The sequence below is a fragment of the Castanea sativa genome, chromosome 1 (genome assembly GCF_040712315.1).
Source record: "Castanea sativa cultivar Marrone di Chiusa Pesio chromosome 1, ASM4071231v1".
Classification (NCBI taxonomy): Eukaryota; Viridiplantae; Streptophyta; class Magnoliopsida; order Fagales; family Fagaceae; genus Castanea; species Castanea sativa.
Window position 1 is genome coordinate 57,898,097 of NC_134013.1, and position 16,996 is coordinate 57,915,092.

At 35.7% G+C, this 16,996-nt stretch overlaps 2 protein-coding genes across 2 annotated transcripts; one reads left to right on the forward strand and one right to left on the reverse strand.

The window, feature by feature from the left end:
• Nucleotides 1-8,629: 8,629 nt before the first annotated feature.
• LOC142630636 (glutathione S-transferase U19-like) lies at nt 8,630-10,592 on the reverse strand. Its single transcript, XM_075804666.1, has 2 exons — nt 10,272-10,592; nt 8,630-9,070 (listed from the first exon to the last, which is right to left on the reverse strand). The coding sequence occupies exons 1-2, from the start codon at nt 10,590-10,592 to the stop codon at nt 8,630-8,632; spliced, it is 762 nt and encodes a 253-aa protein (XP_075660781.1).
• Nucleotides 10,593-14,864: 4,272 nt separating this feature from the next.
• LOC142630645 (uncharacterized) lies at nt 14,865-15,466 on the forward strand. Its single transcript, XM_075804673.1, has 2 exons — nt 14,865-14,922; nt 15,132-15,466. The coding sequence occupies exons 1-2, from the start codon at nt 14,865-14,867 to the stop codon at nt 15,464-15,466; spliced, it is 393 nt and encodes a 130-aa protein (XP_075660788.1).
• Nucleotides 15,467-16,996: the final 1,530 nt, after the last annotated feature.

Genomic DNA, 16,996 nt, shown 5'->3' on the forward strand with positions numbered 1-16,996 from the left:
CGAAAATTGAAAAAGTTGTCAATACTTTTTCAATTCTCGAAAATATTTTTCTAAAAATGATTAATTATTGTGTGTCCTTAGGACACACATTAGTAAAATCCTTATAATTTATATGCTTATTAATTTGATGTATGTATTAAATTATCTGTATTATATTAAAAATATATATATTCGTTATTTATTTTAAAAAAAGCTTTTTAAAATTTTTTTTTCAAAGTGAATTTTTATAAATAAAAATGGACAAATTTGATAAAATGAACCCACTTACAGGGTTTCTTAGCCAGTGCAATAATTCAACTAATAAGCCGGCCATTTCAATTTGATTGAAATAAGAACTCATTTTAGGAATGAATCAAATAGAAGTTTATACCAGTTCATGGTTAATTTAGTTGATCAGGTCATTCAGTGTAATTTTAAAAGTTTATGAAAACACCCAAGAAAAAAGAAAGCACTGAGCCCATTGTATTTAGCTAACTTATTTGTTGTCAATTTATTTGCTCAAAGGTAAGACAAAAATTAATTTTAAACAAATAACTCCAAAAAAAAAACCCCTTTTATATTTAAAGTCACTTTTGTTTCACTTACAAGCAAATAAGTTCAACCAAACGCAAAGTTATGACCTTGTTGCCTTTCGCCACAATGCTCCATTGAGACAAGCAAAGCCATTGAAAGACCATTACAAGTTTTATTTTCCTTTTACTAGTTCTTAGAAAGAGCAATAGAAAATCAAAGAAAATGATAATTTTCCCTTATTTGTAATCCTCATGAGGATCTAAGACCTCTAAAAAGGACAAAAGCAACAAGTTCCGAATGAGAGAAGGAGCCAGATAATTGATAAAGCACCAGCCAGTGCAATAGTCATGGACTGCTTTCACTATTCAATGCCATGCAATGACTAACACTCACTCATGCACCGACGGAGTCACTGACCGAACCGAGCGATCCAGCCATGACTCGGCCATGACTCAGTCTCTCACTCTCACTCTCGTCTCGATCCAGCCATGACTCAGTCACTCACTCTCGTCTCGATCCAGCCGTGACTCGGCCATGACTCAGTCTCTCACTCTCGTCTCGATCCAGCCGTGACTCGGCCATGACTCAGTCTCTCACTCTCGATCCAGCCATGATCCAGCCATGACTCTCGCTCTCGATCCAGCCCAAGACTCGACTCGACTCGGTTGACTCGCGGCGATGTTCACACCAATTCCACCCCTCCTTGCTTAAACGCCGTCGTTCCCATTAGACCGCCTCCATCACTTCGAAACGACGGGCTTCCATTCAAATTCTCCATCCATCTCACGGTGAGGGTTCTCCACATATTTGCCTATTTTGTTCGATTTAATGCAATTTTTGTTGGGGCTTTGGAAAAAAATAAAGGACTATTTGGATTTTGGTGTTCAAAAATTGGTTTTTTTATTTTTATTTTTATCAAAAAATTGGTTGTCAATAACCAAAACCGGTTGTTGTAATATTTTTATAAAAAAATTTATTTAATTATTTAAAATTATTTATTCAAAATTAATTATTTTAATTTAATTAAAATTATTTATTTAAAATTAAAATTATTTATTTAAAATTAAAATTATTTATTTTAATTATTTAAAATTTATTCTAGAAAAATGAAACCGCATATTGCATGTGATTATTTTATTTTAGAGTTGTTATTATGTTTCATTGTTATTATGATTTTCCTATGTTTTATTCTTGCTGAAGAGTGAAGATTCAATTTTCCTCTTTTACTATTTTTTTTTATCTTACTTATTTACTATTGGCTTAAAGTTGACCTTTTAGGGACAATTTTTTTATCACAAATGTTTTTTTTTGTTTTTTTTTTGGTTAGTAAGGAATTCAAAGGAATTGTCACAATGGTATGTACTGGTAATTTCCATCAGAAATGTTGCTGTAGTAGAATATATTAGTCAACTGGCAGTTGTTACGAAAAACATACTTCTTAGATGTTAATTTATTTGAAAATAATTATACTCCTCCTTTTGTTTTCTCCACCCCCACTTTTTCTTTTAACAACAAGTTAGAATCCTTTTCAATTGAGTTATACATGTATTTTGACATTGATATGGCTTGAATATATATGGAGTTGTTGTCAAGTTGTCATCATGGAACTGGTTGAAAATCTTAAGGTTAATTTGCTACAAATCATGTTGTTTCTTGAATTGTTGTTGGCCTTGATAAAAACATTGTCCTTTCTTTTGCTCATTGGCCTTGATGTAAAAGCCCTAATCTTTTGCTCTTCTTCTTCTTTCCCCATTTTTGTTCAAACTTTGTTACCTCTCTAGGTTTTTTTATTTATTTATTTTTTGTTTGTTTGTTTCTTGTTTTCTATTTTGTGGATGTGATTTTTTGGTCTATTTGCTGAAATGGGTTTGTCATATTGAGGAATTTGGTGGTTTTTGTGATCTGTGTTGCATGCTTTGCTCGTGTTTGTTTGTTTTCTTCTTTTTTGTTTGGTTTATACTATAGGGCTTACTTCATGGTTTCATTGTATTACATACTTCAATTACACATGAATTGGTTGGAATTTGAAATCTGCCAGTGCGGCTTAACCAATTGTTGATGCTAAACTGTTGTGTTTTTGTGTGGCTGTTATGTCCATGCTCGAAAATCCATTCAATGAGGAATTGTATTTAGTCTTAGCATATGGATTCATTATACGAGGTAAGTGTGGCTGTTTTTGTGTGTAGATTGAGTCTGCGCGCGCATTTTGTAAGTTATATATATTCAGATATGCGGCCTCCTTTTGGTAGCTGTGGGGAAATTATTTGTATTTGACATTAAACACATTACCATATTAGTATTAAGTTCAGGGGATTGTTGGGAATGAGCTGTAATTAAGATTGGTTTATATTTTTCATATAGTTAAGGAAACACAAATGAATTTGGTTATCAGTATTGATTGAAAAGGTTTTTTTTAAAACTGGTATTATTATTATCTGTTCATCTCATCATTAATATCCTTTCTCCGGGTGGAGATCGTGGCACACTTGTACAATAGATCTTCTGCAGTCTTAGGAATGGAGGTCATTGACATTGACATTGAGTGTGTCTCTTTTCTTATCTTTGGGTTGCTACTGATGGCTATAATAAATTTTTGGACTTGGATATGTGACTTTTTGCTAGAATTATACACCTATTGGTATTTGATGCAAGTTTCCTAAAGTTTATGTTGGTTGAAACTTGGATTCTTATTGTTGTTAATTGTTCTGTTGATGGGGAGCATTTTAATTTTCTTGCTAGGATTGCCCGTGGGATGTAATGATAGTGTTGGGTAGTTGGGGAAACACCACTTTTGAAATCTAAAAATCTTTAAGCAATATATTTTTAAAAAAAAGGGCTTTAAGCCGTGGGTTTTTTTTTTTCCCAGCAAGTAGTGGTTATTATAGTTTATGATGGAAGCCACGAGATCAAGCTAACTTGAGTTACTCAAAAACAAGTTCATAAAACACTCTTAAATTTGATCAAGAGTGTATGTCAACTGTTTACAAAGTGAAACAGCAACTATCGATAATGGTTTCAATATATTTTCCATAGTTTGTCAACAGATTAATATTGAGAGATTTTAATATGGTGGCAGACCTATGTGTTTTAGTTTTTTTTTTTTTAATGGTTTTTGATTTGTTTCTTAGATTTAGATGGTTTATCCTTGATCACCGTTCTGTAGTTGAAGCTTGAATGTTGTAGTGTAGTCATTTGACAAATGCAAATTAATTGTTGTTTAATGGAATATTTTTCTACACAAATAGTAATCCAAAGGCTAATATACAAGACTAAGCCTTGAATGAGTAGTTGTAGAAGTGTGTTAGTGCACAAAGTCATAATCCTCCTTATTGTCATGGATAGTGGGTTGTTAAGTGTGATGCATATGCTATGGTTTTATATACAATAAACAACGTATTAACATGTTGTTGTTGTTATAGACAGTTGAAAGAATATATGTTATTTGTTAATGTGTGCATGAAGTGCATTGGTAAAAACTATATTTTTAATTACAATCAATCAACCTTTTTATTTGGTCACATAACATTTAGTTAAAGAAATATAAGTTTTTTAGTTTTTGTAACTTTTTTTATGGAAAAAAAAAGTAACAATTGAAGAAGATCATTTTTTTTTTAGTTTCTATGTTGAATTATTTAGAATGTTACTCTATGATTATTAGTTTCTTGCTGTTTTTCTAGTGTTGAATCAGTGTGCATTCCTTAGTTAGCAATGTGTCTGAGTTGGGATCAAGTTAAGTTGACTTGTTGATGCAAAAAGGTAGTTTGATGAAGTGTTTGAAAATAGGAATGATACTATTTGATATTTGGGTTTATGGCCATCCTCTTTGATTTATATTGCTTATTTTGATGAGTAATGAAAGACCAGTTTGATTCTGTAGAAAATGAAATCTTGGAAATCACTTCTTCCTCCTTTTTTTAGAAAAAGTTTTGGATCATTATAGAGTTTGAAATCGTTGAAAATTAAACAAGTTTTACCAAAGGGGTCTGTAGATTAAAAGGTTTACAAAAGAGCGGCTTTCATATTGTATCAAAAGAATGCAATGCTTGATGTTGAGTATTGAAATCTAGAACTAAAAATTTTTGTTGCTCATTATCATTTTTAAAGTAATTTACGCATACTCACTATTCAAGAACCATGACCTCAGGAAAGATACGCCCAATATTTGTGTACCAGTGGTTGGCTTGTTGCTGTATACTAGATTCCTTTTCCTTCTTTTTTTTTTTTTTTTTGGTTGCTGACTTTTATTGTGTTATTGTTTTATTGTTATTGGGGTTTAATTTTTATTTTTTATTTTTTACTTTTTATAGTTGCTGACTTATTGTGTTTTATTTTTTATTGTAGATGAATGAGACAACGGAAATCCCAGAGGGTCAAGACCTTGAAGCGGGTCAAGGCACAACCAATGTGCATAAAGACAAAGGCAAACTCCCACTCCCACCAAATGCAGGTAATACTAGTAAAAAAAGATCTTTTGTTTGGGGTCATTTTACTGTTATTGAAGGGGGGGATAAACCTAGGGCAGCTTGTAACTACTGTGGCACAACCTATGCTTGTGACACTAAGCAAAATGGCACTACAACCATGAGAACTCACATACAATCACTATGTTTGAAATATCCTTATAGGGAAGAAAAAAAAAAACCAATCAACCCTAGCATTCAAACCTAAAGAAGAAGGAGAAAGTAGTGGTAAACTAGTGCCATGGGTGTTTAATTTTGAGGAATGTAAGATAGCATTGGCAAGTAGATGATTATTCTAGATGAGCTGTCTTTTAGGTTTGTAGAGGGCTATGGTTTTAAGAGGTTTATGTCTAAAACCCAACCTAGGTTCAATCCAATCCCTAGCCGCACAACAATTGCCAAAACTTGCTTCTTTAGGGTTTTTTTAGATGAGAAAAAAAAGTTGAAAGAAGCCCTAAAAGAGCAATGGGTCTCATTTTACCACGTATACATGGACATCCGTTCAAAATTTGAACTATATGTGTCTTACTGCCCATTTTATAGATAGTGATTGGAAAATACACAAGAGAATTCTTAGTTTTTGTTTAGTGGAAAATCACAAGGGTGAAACACTTGGGAAGGCAATGAGATGTGTTTACTTGATTGGGGAATAGACAAGATTTTAACTATTACGCTGATAATGTCAGCTTTCTAATAAGCTGATTTCTTTTATTCAAAAAAAGACTAAGCATAGGAAGGCAACAATTTTAGGGCATAAATACTTGCATGTGAGGTGTAGTGCTCATATCTTGAACTTAATTGTTCGTGAAGGGTTAGTTGAAATGGATGAGACAATAGTGAAGGTGAGAAAATCTGTGCGATATGTGAGATCCTCTCCACAAAGACAAAACACATTTAAGTTATGTGCGGAGAAGGAGAAAGTTGAGTTTAAAGGTCAGTTATGCTTAGATGTGCCCACTAGGTGGAACTACACCTATATTATGTTGGAGAAGGCTGAGAAGTATCAAAAAGCTTTTGAGAGATTGGAGGAAGAAGATCCAAATTATCTTATGACAATTAGAGAGGAGGTAAAGGAAGATGGAAGTGATATAGATGAGTTTGCTTGGGGAATGGGTGATGTGGATTGGGAAAAGATTAGGATCTTTTCTAAATTTCTTAAAAATTTTTATGATGCAACCTTGCGGTTTTCAGGTGCTAATTATGTCACTAGTAATTCTTTCTTTTTGGAGCTCATGTCAATTCATGACACAATTGATTTGGAGTATGAAAAAGATAGTTATTTGTTGAAAAAAATGGCTGGTTACATGAAGACCAAATTTGAAAAGTATTGGGGGAACTTTGATAATATGAATCACTTGTTGTATGTAGGGCTAGTTCTTGATCCTCGATACAAGATGAGGTATCTTGAGTATTGTTTTGGTACTTTGTATGAGAGTCAAAAGGCTGTTGATATGGCAAAAAGAATAAAGGCTGTTTTGATGGATTTATATAATGCCTATGCTCAAAATCAAGTGGGGAGTAGTAGTGCAAGTGTTGCTGCACAAGGCCAAGGCCAAAAACCAAGTGGATCAATGGAGGGAGATGATTCTAGTGTGGTTGATGCGAAGGCAATGAGGATGATGGGATTTAAGGAGCACTTGAAGGGTATTGATTCTTCAAATACCAAATCAAAGGTTGATAAATACTTGTTAGAGAGTTGTGAAGATGTTTTTGATGATAATTTTGATATTTTGGCTTGGTGGAAGGTTAATTCTCCACGATACCGTGTCCTTTCAAGAGGTGCACAACATGTTCTTGCAATTCCGGTATCCACTGTGGCCTCAGAATCTGCCTTTAGTACGGCTGGTCGTGTCCTTGATCCTTTCCGGAGTTCATTGTCTCCACTTATGGTGGAAGCTCTCATTTGTGGTCAAAATTGGCTCCGTCCTTCATCGGCTCCAATCTGCCTTCGTGCTGCCATGGATGATGTTGAGGAGTTTGAAAAGCTTGATGGAGGTATTACTATTATTTGTTATATTAAAAAAAATTTATTTCTATTTCTTTATTTATTAAAAAAAATTCTGCGTTTGTTATTATTAAAAAAAACTGCATGTCTTGGATTCTTGGCATATATATTGTTTTATTGTATAAGTGACATATTTTTTTCATTTTTTGTTTGTAGAACTTGTGAATGATGCTGCTACATCGGAACTAGGCATGTCCACACCAACACCTATTGACATTGATGGTTGAAGATTGCTTTTTGCTCTTTGGAAGGGTGGTATAATGGTATATGATATTCACATTTTTTGCTATTAGGCACTAGTAGATAGTGGCCTACGTATAGATATATAGGTATATGCTTTTATTTTGTGCTTTGACAGTGCCCTATACATAGAAAATATAGATATTAGTCAATAGGCAATGACATATGGCCAATTTATTTTGAATCTTTGGCCAAATATTAAATATGAATAGTATATGTTGACATTGACATTGACATTGACATATGGCCAATTTATTTTGAGTCTTTGGCTATAATGCTATTATGTAAGTATTGACACATGGACTAGTTAGTTTATTATGTAAGTATTGACACATGGACTAGTTAGTTTATTTTGTAAGTATTGAAATCAACACCAGTAATTTTGGTGTTATGTAAGTATTTTGGTGTTATTTTGTTATAATGTTATTATGTAAGTATTGAAATCTGCACTAGTTATTTTATTGTGACTTGTGACAGCTTTCTTTTTTAATCTTGTTTGTATTACAAAGTTGTGATTTATGAATCTGCCATATGTGTTTGTATTTTTTGGATTTATGAATCATGATGTCGAGGTTGTGATTTTTTTGTTTTTTGATGAATCCGTGTAAAATACAAAGCAAGTGTTCAAAGTTGAGGTTGTGATTTTTTTTTGTTTTTTGATGAATCTGTGTAAAATACAAAGCCGGTTCAGTTGAGTTTGTGATTTTTTTTTTGTTTTTTGATGAATCTGTAAAATACAAAGCCGGTTCAGGTTGAGGTTGTGATTTTTTTTTTTTTTTTTGGATGAATCTGTGTAAAATATAAAACAGGTTGAGGTTGTGGTTGTGATTGTGATTTTTTTTTTTGTTTTTTGATGAATCTGTGTAAAATATAAAACAGGTTGAGGTTGTGGTTGTGATTTTTTTTTGTTTTTTGATGAATCTGTGTAAAATATAAAACAGGTTGAGGTTGTGGTTGTGATTTTTTTTTTGTTTTTTGATGAATCTGTGTAAAATATAAAACAGGTTGAGGTTGTGGTTGTGATTTTTTTGTTTTTTGATGAATGTGTGTAAAATACAAAGCAGCAGGTTGTAAAAAGGCCCAAAAATGGCCAAAATAGGAAAGGCCCAAATCTGGGCTGAAAGTGCCAAAACAAAAAACTTAAAAATTTCTACAGATGGCCATGGGCCAAAATAGACAAGGCCCGAATTTGGGCCACAATTGGTTCCTAAAATAAGCCCAAAACATGTTTTTAAAATAGGCTTAATTAGAGCATAAAAGGGCCAAACTAATTTTTTTTAAGAAGCCCAAATAGAATTTAAAAAAAAAAAAACCGAGAGGCCCAAACTCTAAGCCCAGGCCCAAAACCGAGCACTCACCGAAAAACCGACCGAAATGAACCGAACCGAAACGAACCGAAACCGACGGTGTTTCAGCTATTTCGGTCGGTTTCGGTTGACAATATTGAAAACCGAAAATATCGGTTTCGGTTGGTCAGTTTAAAAAAAACCGACCGAAACCGAACCGAAACACCCCTACCATGCATCTTCCTTAGTGTGATGACAAACTCATAGATCTTCTCTGGGTCTGGAAGAACTTTGGCTACAGTCTCTCTTTGCATGCACCTCTTCATCCAGGCTGAGAATTTGGGACAGTGATCCTCAACCTTAAACCCTCCAAATTTTTCGTAAGCCACAAACCAACTGGTTAGACCAATTGCTATGATGTCAACGAAGCCAAAGGCATCACCACCATAGAAACTTTTGTCTCCTAAGGCTCCCTCTAGCTGGGTCAATATCTCTAAGAAATCTTTCTTGGCTACCTCTTTTGCCTCTCCTTCGCTTGTCCATATTTCTCCGCCAGCTTCAAATACCTTTCCAACATAGATATAACCATTATGAACTCACACATGCATACACATATAAAAATGATGGCCAAATGCAATAGCAGAATGAGGATTTTACTTTAGGATTTAGGAAGCCAATGTCGAACTAATAATGATAAATAATTAAATATTAATTTATGAAAAACGAAAGATATAATTAACTAATATTTTTATCAACATATAATTGCTTACTAAAATGTAAAGAAAAGTAAATTCACGTTCTTTAAACTATTAAAGATTACAAAAAGGAAGTAATTAAAGCAATAAACATTGTATAAAGATTAAAGAAGCCAATGCAATAATATCACAACTTTATAAACGCGCTTAAAAAATAATAATAATAATTCCTTCTATGACATAATTAACATGATGTTCTTAACTAGTTTTTACTTTTTACTTCAAATAGTATTATTAAGATACAGATAAACGATTGGCAACAACAACAACAATAATAATAAACAACATATCAAATTATTAGAATAGGATTGTAGGATGGAAACTTTTATAGGTTGTTTGGTAGGTCTTCCTCAAAAAAAAAAAAAAAGTTGTTTGGTAGGAGGCAATCTTTAAATTAATTTAAAAACAAATAACTTCTAAACGAGCTCCCTATACATAAAATTTTTAAGTTATCAAGACTGAAAATAAAGTATCATTCGTACTTGAAAGATAGCATGCTTTTTTTGTTAGTTTTGGGGATTTAAAAAAAAAAAAGAAAAAAAATTAGGTACAATTAATTCCTTAGATGTTGTATTTTTAATTTTTCAATTAAATTCAATCATGTACTTATATTAACTAATGAATCATATAATTAATTTAAATGAACAACCTAATATACATGAATTAAAGAATTGTACATGAATTTTGCCACATTAAAAAAAAATGCAAGCAGTTGTGAAACAAATAAAAGAAGAAAATATATGGTATGGTTGAATTTAATTCAACAACTTAAAATAATTCCAACCATGTGATGTAAGTTATATGAAATATGGACTAATGTAAGTTTATCTATTTCTCTTTGAGAGAGTTTATAGATATAAAAAAATTTGACATCTGTTGATTTGATAGATTATTTGTGATGAATTAAAAAAATAATAGAACTTAAATGAGAATCTTTAATTATTGTAAAAAATACTGTGAAATTTTTATATGTGAGAAGCATTACTCTTTGTCCAAACAGAGAGAACCCAACCTTTTTGTCGAAAAAGTCAGCCCAGAACTGGGCTTGAGCTCGTTCATATGGGTAAGTTCGGAGTAGTGGTGTGGAGCTGGACCAGACCTCATCGATGTAGCCCACTACAGTCGTGGACTCAGATATGGGCTTTCCATTGTGCAGCAAAACTGGCACCTTCTGGTGAATTGGGTTTGATTTCAGCAACAACTCACTCTTGCCTCCAAATAAATTCTCCTCTCTACGTTCATGTTGTACACCTTTCTCCTCCAGTGCAATATTGGCTCTCATGCAAAATGGACTTGCCCAGCAATCCAACAGAACTACCTCTACTTTTGACATCTTTACTGTGATCTTCTTCTTTAAATCTTTCTCTCCTTCCTCTTTGTTTTGTGCTTAACCAAATGAGCCTGAAGTTTATATTTATAGGAGAAAGGAAGTCATTGTGGGGATGAGAGTTACAATATTAATGTCTACAAATCTTATGCTTGAAATTTTTGGAATCTGCGAACAAAACGAGAAGAATAATTTGTCTTGGAGTTTAGAGTCTCAAGACATTTTTCTTGTGGCAGCCGGCTCAATCTAGGGAGTAAAATAAACTGGTGGTGGAATCAAGAATTCTGATTGGGAGTAAAATAAAAATAATAATATTAAATCAAAATTAATTCAGAAAATGTTAAATAATACAAATAAATATACTTAAATAATTATAAATAAAAATTAATTATCATATGAATATGTTATAACTGTAATTGTGATGGGAAAAAAAAAAAAAAAAACTATTCTTAACTAAGGATTCACCAAGGAAATTTGAACAAGATTTGGATGAAAGTAAATGTTTGGATTACAATTCTTAGTTAAATTAGCTTAGTGCCCCCTTATATGCACTAGCATATTTGAAAATAATTAAAATTAGATACATATTAAATGTTCTTACTGAAGCTAAATATTGTTTACTCTAGAAAAAATCTTTTAAGGATATGTATGACTTGTTAGGACATACATACGTGATTCTCCCTTTGGGAGTACACCTCAACTGAATGGACCGGAGTTAGAGGGTTGGGAATCGCTACCTGGTTTAGGTCCAAAAACCAAAATGGGCCTCTTGTAGCCCTTTACAAGGATCTACGCATCAAATATTGGGTTCAAAGTTAAGATGTAGTTTGGGAAGGTGTTAGGCATCTAAGACAGCTTTGCTTGTGGGCCGGCCTCTAATATATGTTGATAGACCAAATTTAAATAAAATTTTTATTAAAAGAGTCCTAATCCCTAACCTTAATTATACAATGAATTTAATTAGAAGGAATACACACAACATGTCAAACATCACATAACAACAAAGAGGAAAACATATTAAAACCCAAATCAAACAAATTATACTAAAAAAGAAAATTAACAATTAAATTAAACACATAAAGAAAGATTTCATAAAAGAAATAAATTCTAAGATAACATATTATAAAAAAGTTGACTAAAAAAAATAAAGGAAAAAAATAATTAACCTAAATTGGCACATAATCTAAAAAAAATCACATTTTATATTGAATTAACCAAGAGTGATAATTGGGTTTTCTCTCTAGGTTCCTTTAGAAACCCTAGAGGTGAAAAAGTTGCTAGTACTAGCATAAAGGCTGCCAATAGGCACAATTTCTCTCCGTTTAAGCTGTAGAACAGGCTTTTTTTTTTTTTTTTTTTTTACAAAAAACAAATATGGAGGAGATTACAAAGAGATGTGCAGGTTTGCAATTGTCATTGAGAGAAGATACTGAAGTAATAATACACGAACCAGTGCCAAAGGACAGTCTAGTTCTCATAGGAAAGTTTTGTACAAAGAGGAGAGTTAACTTAGAGTCCGTGGCAAGGGTGCTGAAATCGGTATGGAAAACAGAGAAAAATTTCTAGGTCAGCGATCTGGGAGGGAACAAGGTAATGTTTCTTTTTCAAAAAAAGGATGATATGGATAGAGTGCTTTTCCTTTGCCCTTGGTCTTTTGACAAGTACTTACTAATCCTCCATAAACTGGCGTATGGGGAGGCGGTGAAAGACATCAAGTTTGACAGGACCCGTTTTGGATTCAAATACATGGGCTGCCTACAATGTGCCAAACGAAGGCAGTAGGAATGAGTATCAAAGCTACTCTAGGGGAAGTGGAGAAGGTGGACGCAAATGGGAGAGGATATTGCCTGGGTAGTTTTTTGTGAATCAGAGTACTCGTAGATATCACTAAACCGTTGTGCAGGGGTCAAAAGGTTCGGTTGGGCTAGTATGGCCTAAAATGGATAGAATTCAAGTACGAAAGGCTCCCAATTTTCTGTTACTTGTGTGGGATGATTGACCATGATGAGAGGGATTGCCTATAGGGATTTTGAAGCAAGGAAACGCCAAGGCTTGAAGAGAAGCAGTTCGAGCCGTGGCTACGTGCAAACCTGGACAAACACCAAAAAAGGTTATTGATCATGGCAGTACAAAACGAAGATTGCAGAAGCAGGGAAGCTGTAGCTGAGTCAAGAGATCGAAGTGGGAGTGCAGAACGCACAAAGGAAGCCATGAATACCAGGAACAACCGCATGGGTAAGGCGGAGAGTATGGTGGAGGATAAGGCTGCTGTGGTGAACGTGGACACCTTACCAGATCACGTGCAAAGCAATATCCTGAATATCTCGTTGAGTTCAAACTTTGAGGCAGAATTCCAGGAAATTGATGCCGCAATTATAGGAGATGTTTCAGGCATGCATGCTGATACATGTATGGAAAGAATCGTGAGGAAGGAGGAGAACATGCTGACCCAGAAGGATGCCAGGCTAGATAGGAAGGAATGGACCCATATAAACGGGCCTAAAGTTGAAGCCCAATACCAAAATGAATCTATTGGGCCTCGGGTGCATCTTATGGAGATGAAAAATCAGCCGAGTGGAGACTTAGGCTTGATCCCATCCAGTATTTATTTTAAAATGGGGCCTACCTTTCCAAAATTGCCTACAGCCCAGAAAATTAAGAAAACCACTGAAGGTGGCCAGAGGAAAAACAAAGAAAACAGGGGAGGCGAAAGCATAAAGAAGGTCTTGGGTAGGGAGAGCATGTAGATTCAAGGAGTTGATAGTAGCATTGTGAGGTCCATGGACGTTGAACTAGTGGATATGGGATTAAAAAGGAGAATACGATCACCATTGCATGAGTTGGAGAATGTTGATGATACTGGGAAGAGAGCAAAAATGGAAGGGGAGGTTAGGGAGTTTGGCAAACTGTTAGCTCACCATTTGGGATTGGCGGAGGCTGGCAAACAGTCCTGCCGGGTACAATGAGTGCCATTAGTTGGAACTGTAGGGGGCTTGGGAACCCCCTAACAGTTCAGGCACTCCAAAAAGTGGTTTTGGAGAAAAACCCCACCTTAGTTTTCCTAATGGAAACTAAGTTTACTGTCAATGAGATGGAAGGAATCAAAAGGAAAATAGAAAGACATGATGGTTTGGTGGTCCCTAATGTAAAACGTGGAGGAGGCTTGGCCCTATTATGGAAAAGAATGGTGAAGGTAGATGTGCTGGCTTACTCTCCTAGGCACATTGACGCAATCGTCATTAAAGAATAGGGGACGAGGAAATGGCGCTTTACCGGGTTTTATGGACGTCCGGAGACAGGGAAGAGAGAGGAATCATGGAAGCTATTGGAAAGTCTTAGCAGTAGAAGCAATTTTCCATGGATATGTATGGGAGATTATAATGAGATAATGTATGCTAGAGAAAAAAGGGTGGTGGGGCGAGACCTGAAGGCCAAATGCAGTGTTTCCGAGAGGCAATTAATAGGTGCCAATTGAGGGACTTGGGCTATGTGGGGTCTGATTTTACGTGGTGTAGAAGATTAGGCAGTCGTGGTTGGGTGCGAGAAAGGTTGGACAGAGCTTTGGGGTCCACGGACTGGATTGCGATGTTTCTGTTGGTGAAACTTCATCATCTGTCCAATTCGGCCTCAGATCATAGTATTCTTGTGCTCAAGGAAGATAGGGTACCTCAGTGGCAATGGCAACAACCAAAGCTATTTCGTTTCTAGTCCATGTGGCTTGAAGATAGGTAGTGTAAAGATGTGGTAAAGGCAGCTTGGGAGAGAGGGCATAATAGAGTCTCAAGGTGGCCATTGGAAGCATGCTTGGAGGAGTGCTGAAGCTCATTGCAGTCATGGAATAAGCACACTTTTAGCCACGTTGGAAAGCAGATTGTTGTTCTCTAGAAAAAGCTCCAAGTGCTTGAGTCAATGAAAGGCAACGTTATTGGCTTAGAATCAATCCATGCAATGAAAATGGAGCTTAATAAGTGGCTAGGCATTGAAGAGAAGATATGGCACCAAAGAAGTCGCAATAATTGGTTGAAGGCAAGAGATAAGAATACAACCTTCTTCCATACCAAAGCTTCAAACCAATATCAAAAGAATATCATTAGTAGAATTTTGGATACTGACAATGTATGGCATGAGGAGGCAGACTAGATTGGGCAAGTCTTCATAAATTATTTTGAGCATCTATTCATTTCCTCACAGCCAAGGGTGGAGCAAGAGTTGATCGAAGCAGTGTAGCCTAAAGTAACAAACCGGATGAATTCTATACTTTCCCAAGATTTTCATGCCATGGAGGTGGAAAAAGCACTAAAACAAATGCACCCTTTAACGGCACCAGGCCCAGATGGTATGCCTCCCTTATTTTATCACCATTTTTGGCCAACTGTAAAGTCCATTGTTATTCAAACAGCACTTACTTTTTGAATAATGGCTTAGCCCCCCCAAAATTCCATGATACTCACATAGTACTTATTCCCAAAATTAAGAACCCGAAAAAAGTAACAGACTATAGACCAATTTCTCTATGTAATGTGACTTATAAAATTGCTTCCAAAGTGGTGGCAAACAGGATGAAAGTGGTGTTGCAGGATATAATAGGGGAAAACCAAAGTGCTTTTGTGGCGGAATATCTTATCACAGACAATGTACTCGTGGCACACGAGCTGATGAACCATATCAGTAAGAAAAGGAAGGGTAAATGTGGAGAGATGGCTGTGAAGTTGGACATGAGCAAGGCATACGATCGTGTCGAATGGGAATGCTTGAAACATATTGTAAGGAAGCTTGGCTTTCATGAGAAATGGATTAGTATTGTAATGAGGTGCGTGACATCGGTGAAGTATGCAATTCGAATTAATGGCCAACCTTGCGGACAAATCCAGCCAACCTGAGGGTTGAGGCAAGGCGACCCATTGTCGCCTTATCTCTTCCTTATTTGTGCTGAGGGGCTATCGACCCTTCTACACCGCGTTGCCCAAAAAAATACCATTAAAGGAGTGGCTATATCAGTAAGAGGGCATAGAGTATCTCATTTGTTTTTTGCCAATGATAGCTTAGTTTTTGGAAGAGCAATTGTGAGTGAAGCCACGAAAATCCAAAGGATTCTTAGGGTCTATGAATTTTCCTTAGGTCAACAACTGAACTACTCCAAAACTTCCCTCTACTTCAACCTAAATACGGATGATGAAACAAAGGTAAGTGTGAAAAACATGTTCGGTGCCCAAGTTATAAGCCCCACGAGTCCTACCTTGGTTTTAAGTCACTAGTGGGTAGGTCTAAGAACAATACCTTTGCTCAGCTCAAGCAGAAAGTGTTAAACAAAGTCTCGAGTTGGAAAGAAAAATTACTGACACCTGCAGGTAAGGAGATTTTGATTAAATCTGTGGCCCAAGTCTTGCCGTCCTATACAATGAGTTGTTTTTTGCTACCTAATAAATTGTGTGAGGAGCTTACTAGTATGGTTAGGCAGTTCTGGTGGGGACAGGTGAAGAATGGAAAGAAGCTTGCATGTTTGAGTTGGGACAAAATGTGTTTGCTGAAGGAGAAAGGGGGATTGGGTTTTAGAGATTTGAAAAGCATTAACTTGGCTTTCTTGGCGAAGCAGGGGTGGCGGCTTCAAACCAACCCCACCTCACTATTCAGCCGAGTATATTAGGCTAAATACTTCCCACAGTACAGTTTTGTTGAGGCAAGGATAGGTCCAAACCCTTCATATGCGTGGCGAAGCTTAATGGCGACACAAGGAGTTGTCCGAAGAGGCATAAGGTGGAAGATAGGAAATGGCAATAGTATCAGAGTATGGCAAGACAAGTGGATTCCAAGGCCAAGCACATATAAGTTGGTAACGCTAGAGAAGCCAAATTTGGAGAATGCTCTGGTTAGTGAACTCATAAATAAAGCAACTTATGAATGGAATTTGGATAAGCTGATGAATTGGTTCTTACCCGAGGATAGAGAGGCTATAATGAGCATACCGTTGAGCACAAATGACATTTGTGATAAGCTAATATGGGCTGAAAACAGAAGTGGTAAATTCACCGTCAAAAGTGCTTATGCACTGGCACTAGAGGAGCAGAGTCACTCAGCCACGGTAGATTGCTCCAACAGCTCGGCGCGAAGGAAACTTTGGGAAACTATATGGCACCTAAATGTGCCTCAGAAACTCAAACACTTTGCATGGAGAGCGAGACGCGACATTCTTGCCACAAAAAGGAATCTGGCAATGAGAAAAATCGCACCGAACGAAGTGTGCAAACTTTGTGGTCAATATGAGGAGACGGTCTGCCACTTACTCTGGTTTTGCAACCACACTAAAGAGGTATGGACAGCAAGCAAACTGGTGTTACCGTTTGAAAATTATAAGTCCTAGAGCTTCTTGGATGTGATTGAGAACTTGCAGCGGTGCGAAGAAACTAGGCTTG

What these genes read in the sequence shown, in the direction of transcription:
- LOC142630636 (XM_075804666.1), bottom strand. Translation starts at nt 10,592, where the DNA reads ATGTCAAAAGTAGAGGTAGTTCTGTTGGATTGCTGGGCAAGTCCATTT. An exon ending in CTGACTTTTTCGACAAAAAG is followed by an intron (nt 9,071 to 10,271) that starts GTTGGGTTCTCT and finishes TATGTTGGAAAG; the next exon opens with GTATTTGAAGCTGGCGGAGA.
- LOC142630645 (XM_075804673.1), top strand. Translation starts at nt 14,865, where the DNA reads ATGGAGGTGGAAAAAGCACTAAAACAAATGCACCCTTTAACGGCACCA. An exon ending in AACGGCACCAGGCCCAGATG is followed by an intron (nt 14,923 to 15,131) that starts GTATGCCTCCCT and finishes TTGCTTCCAAAG; the next exon opens with TGGTGGCAAACAGGATGAAA.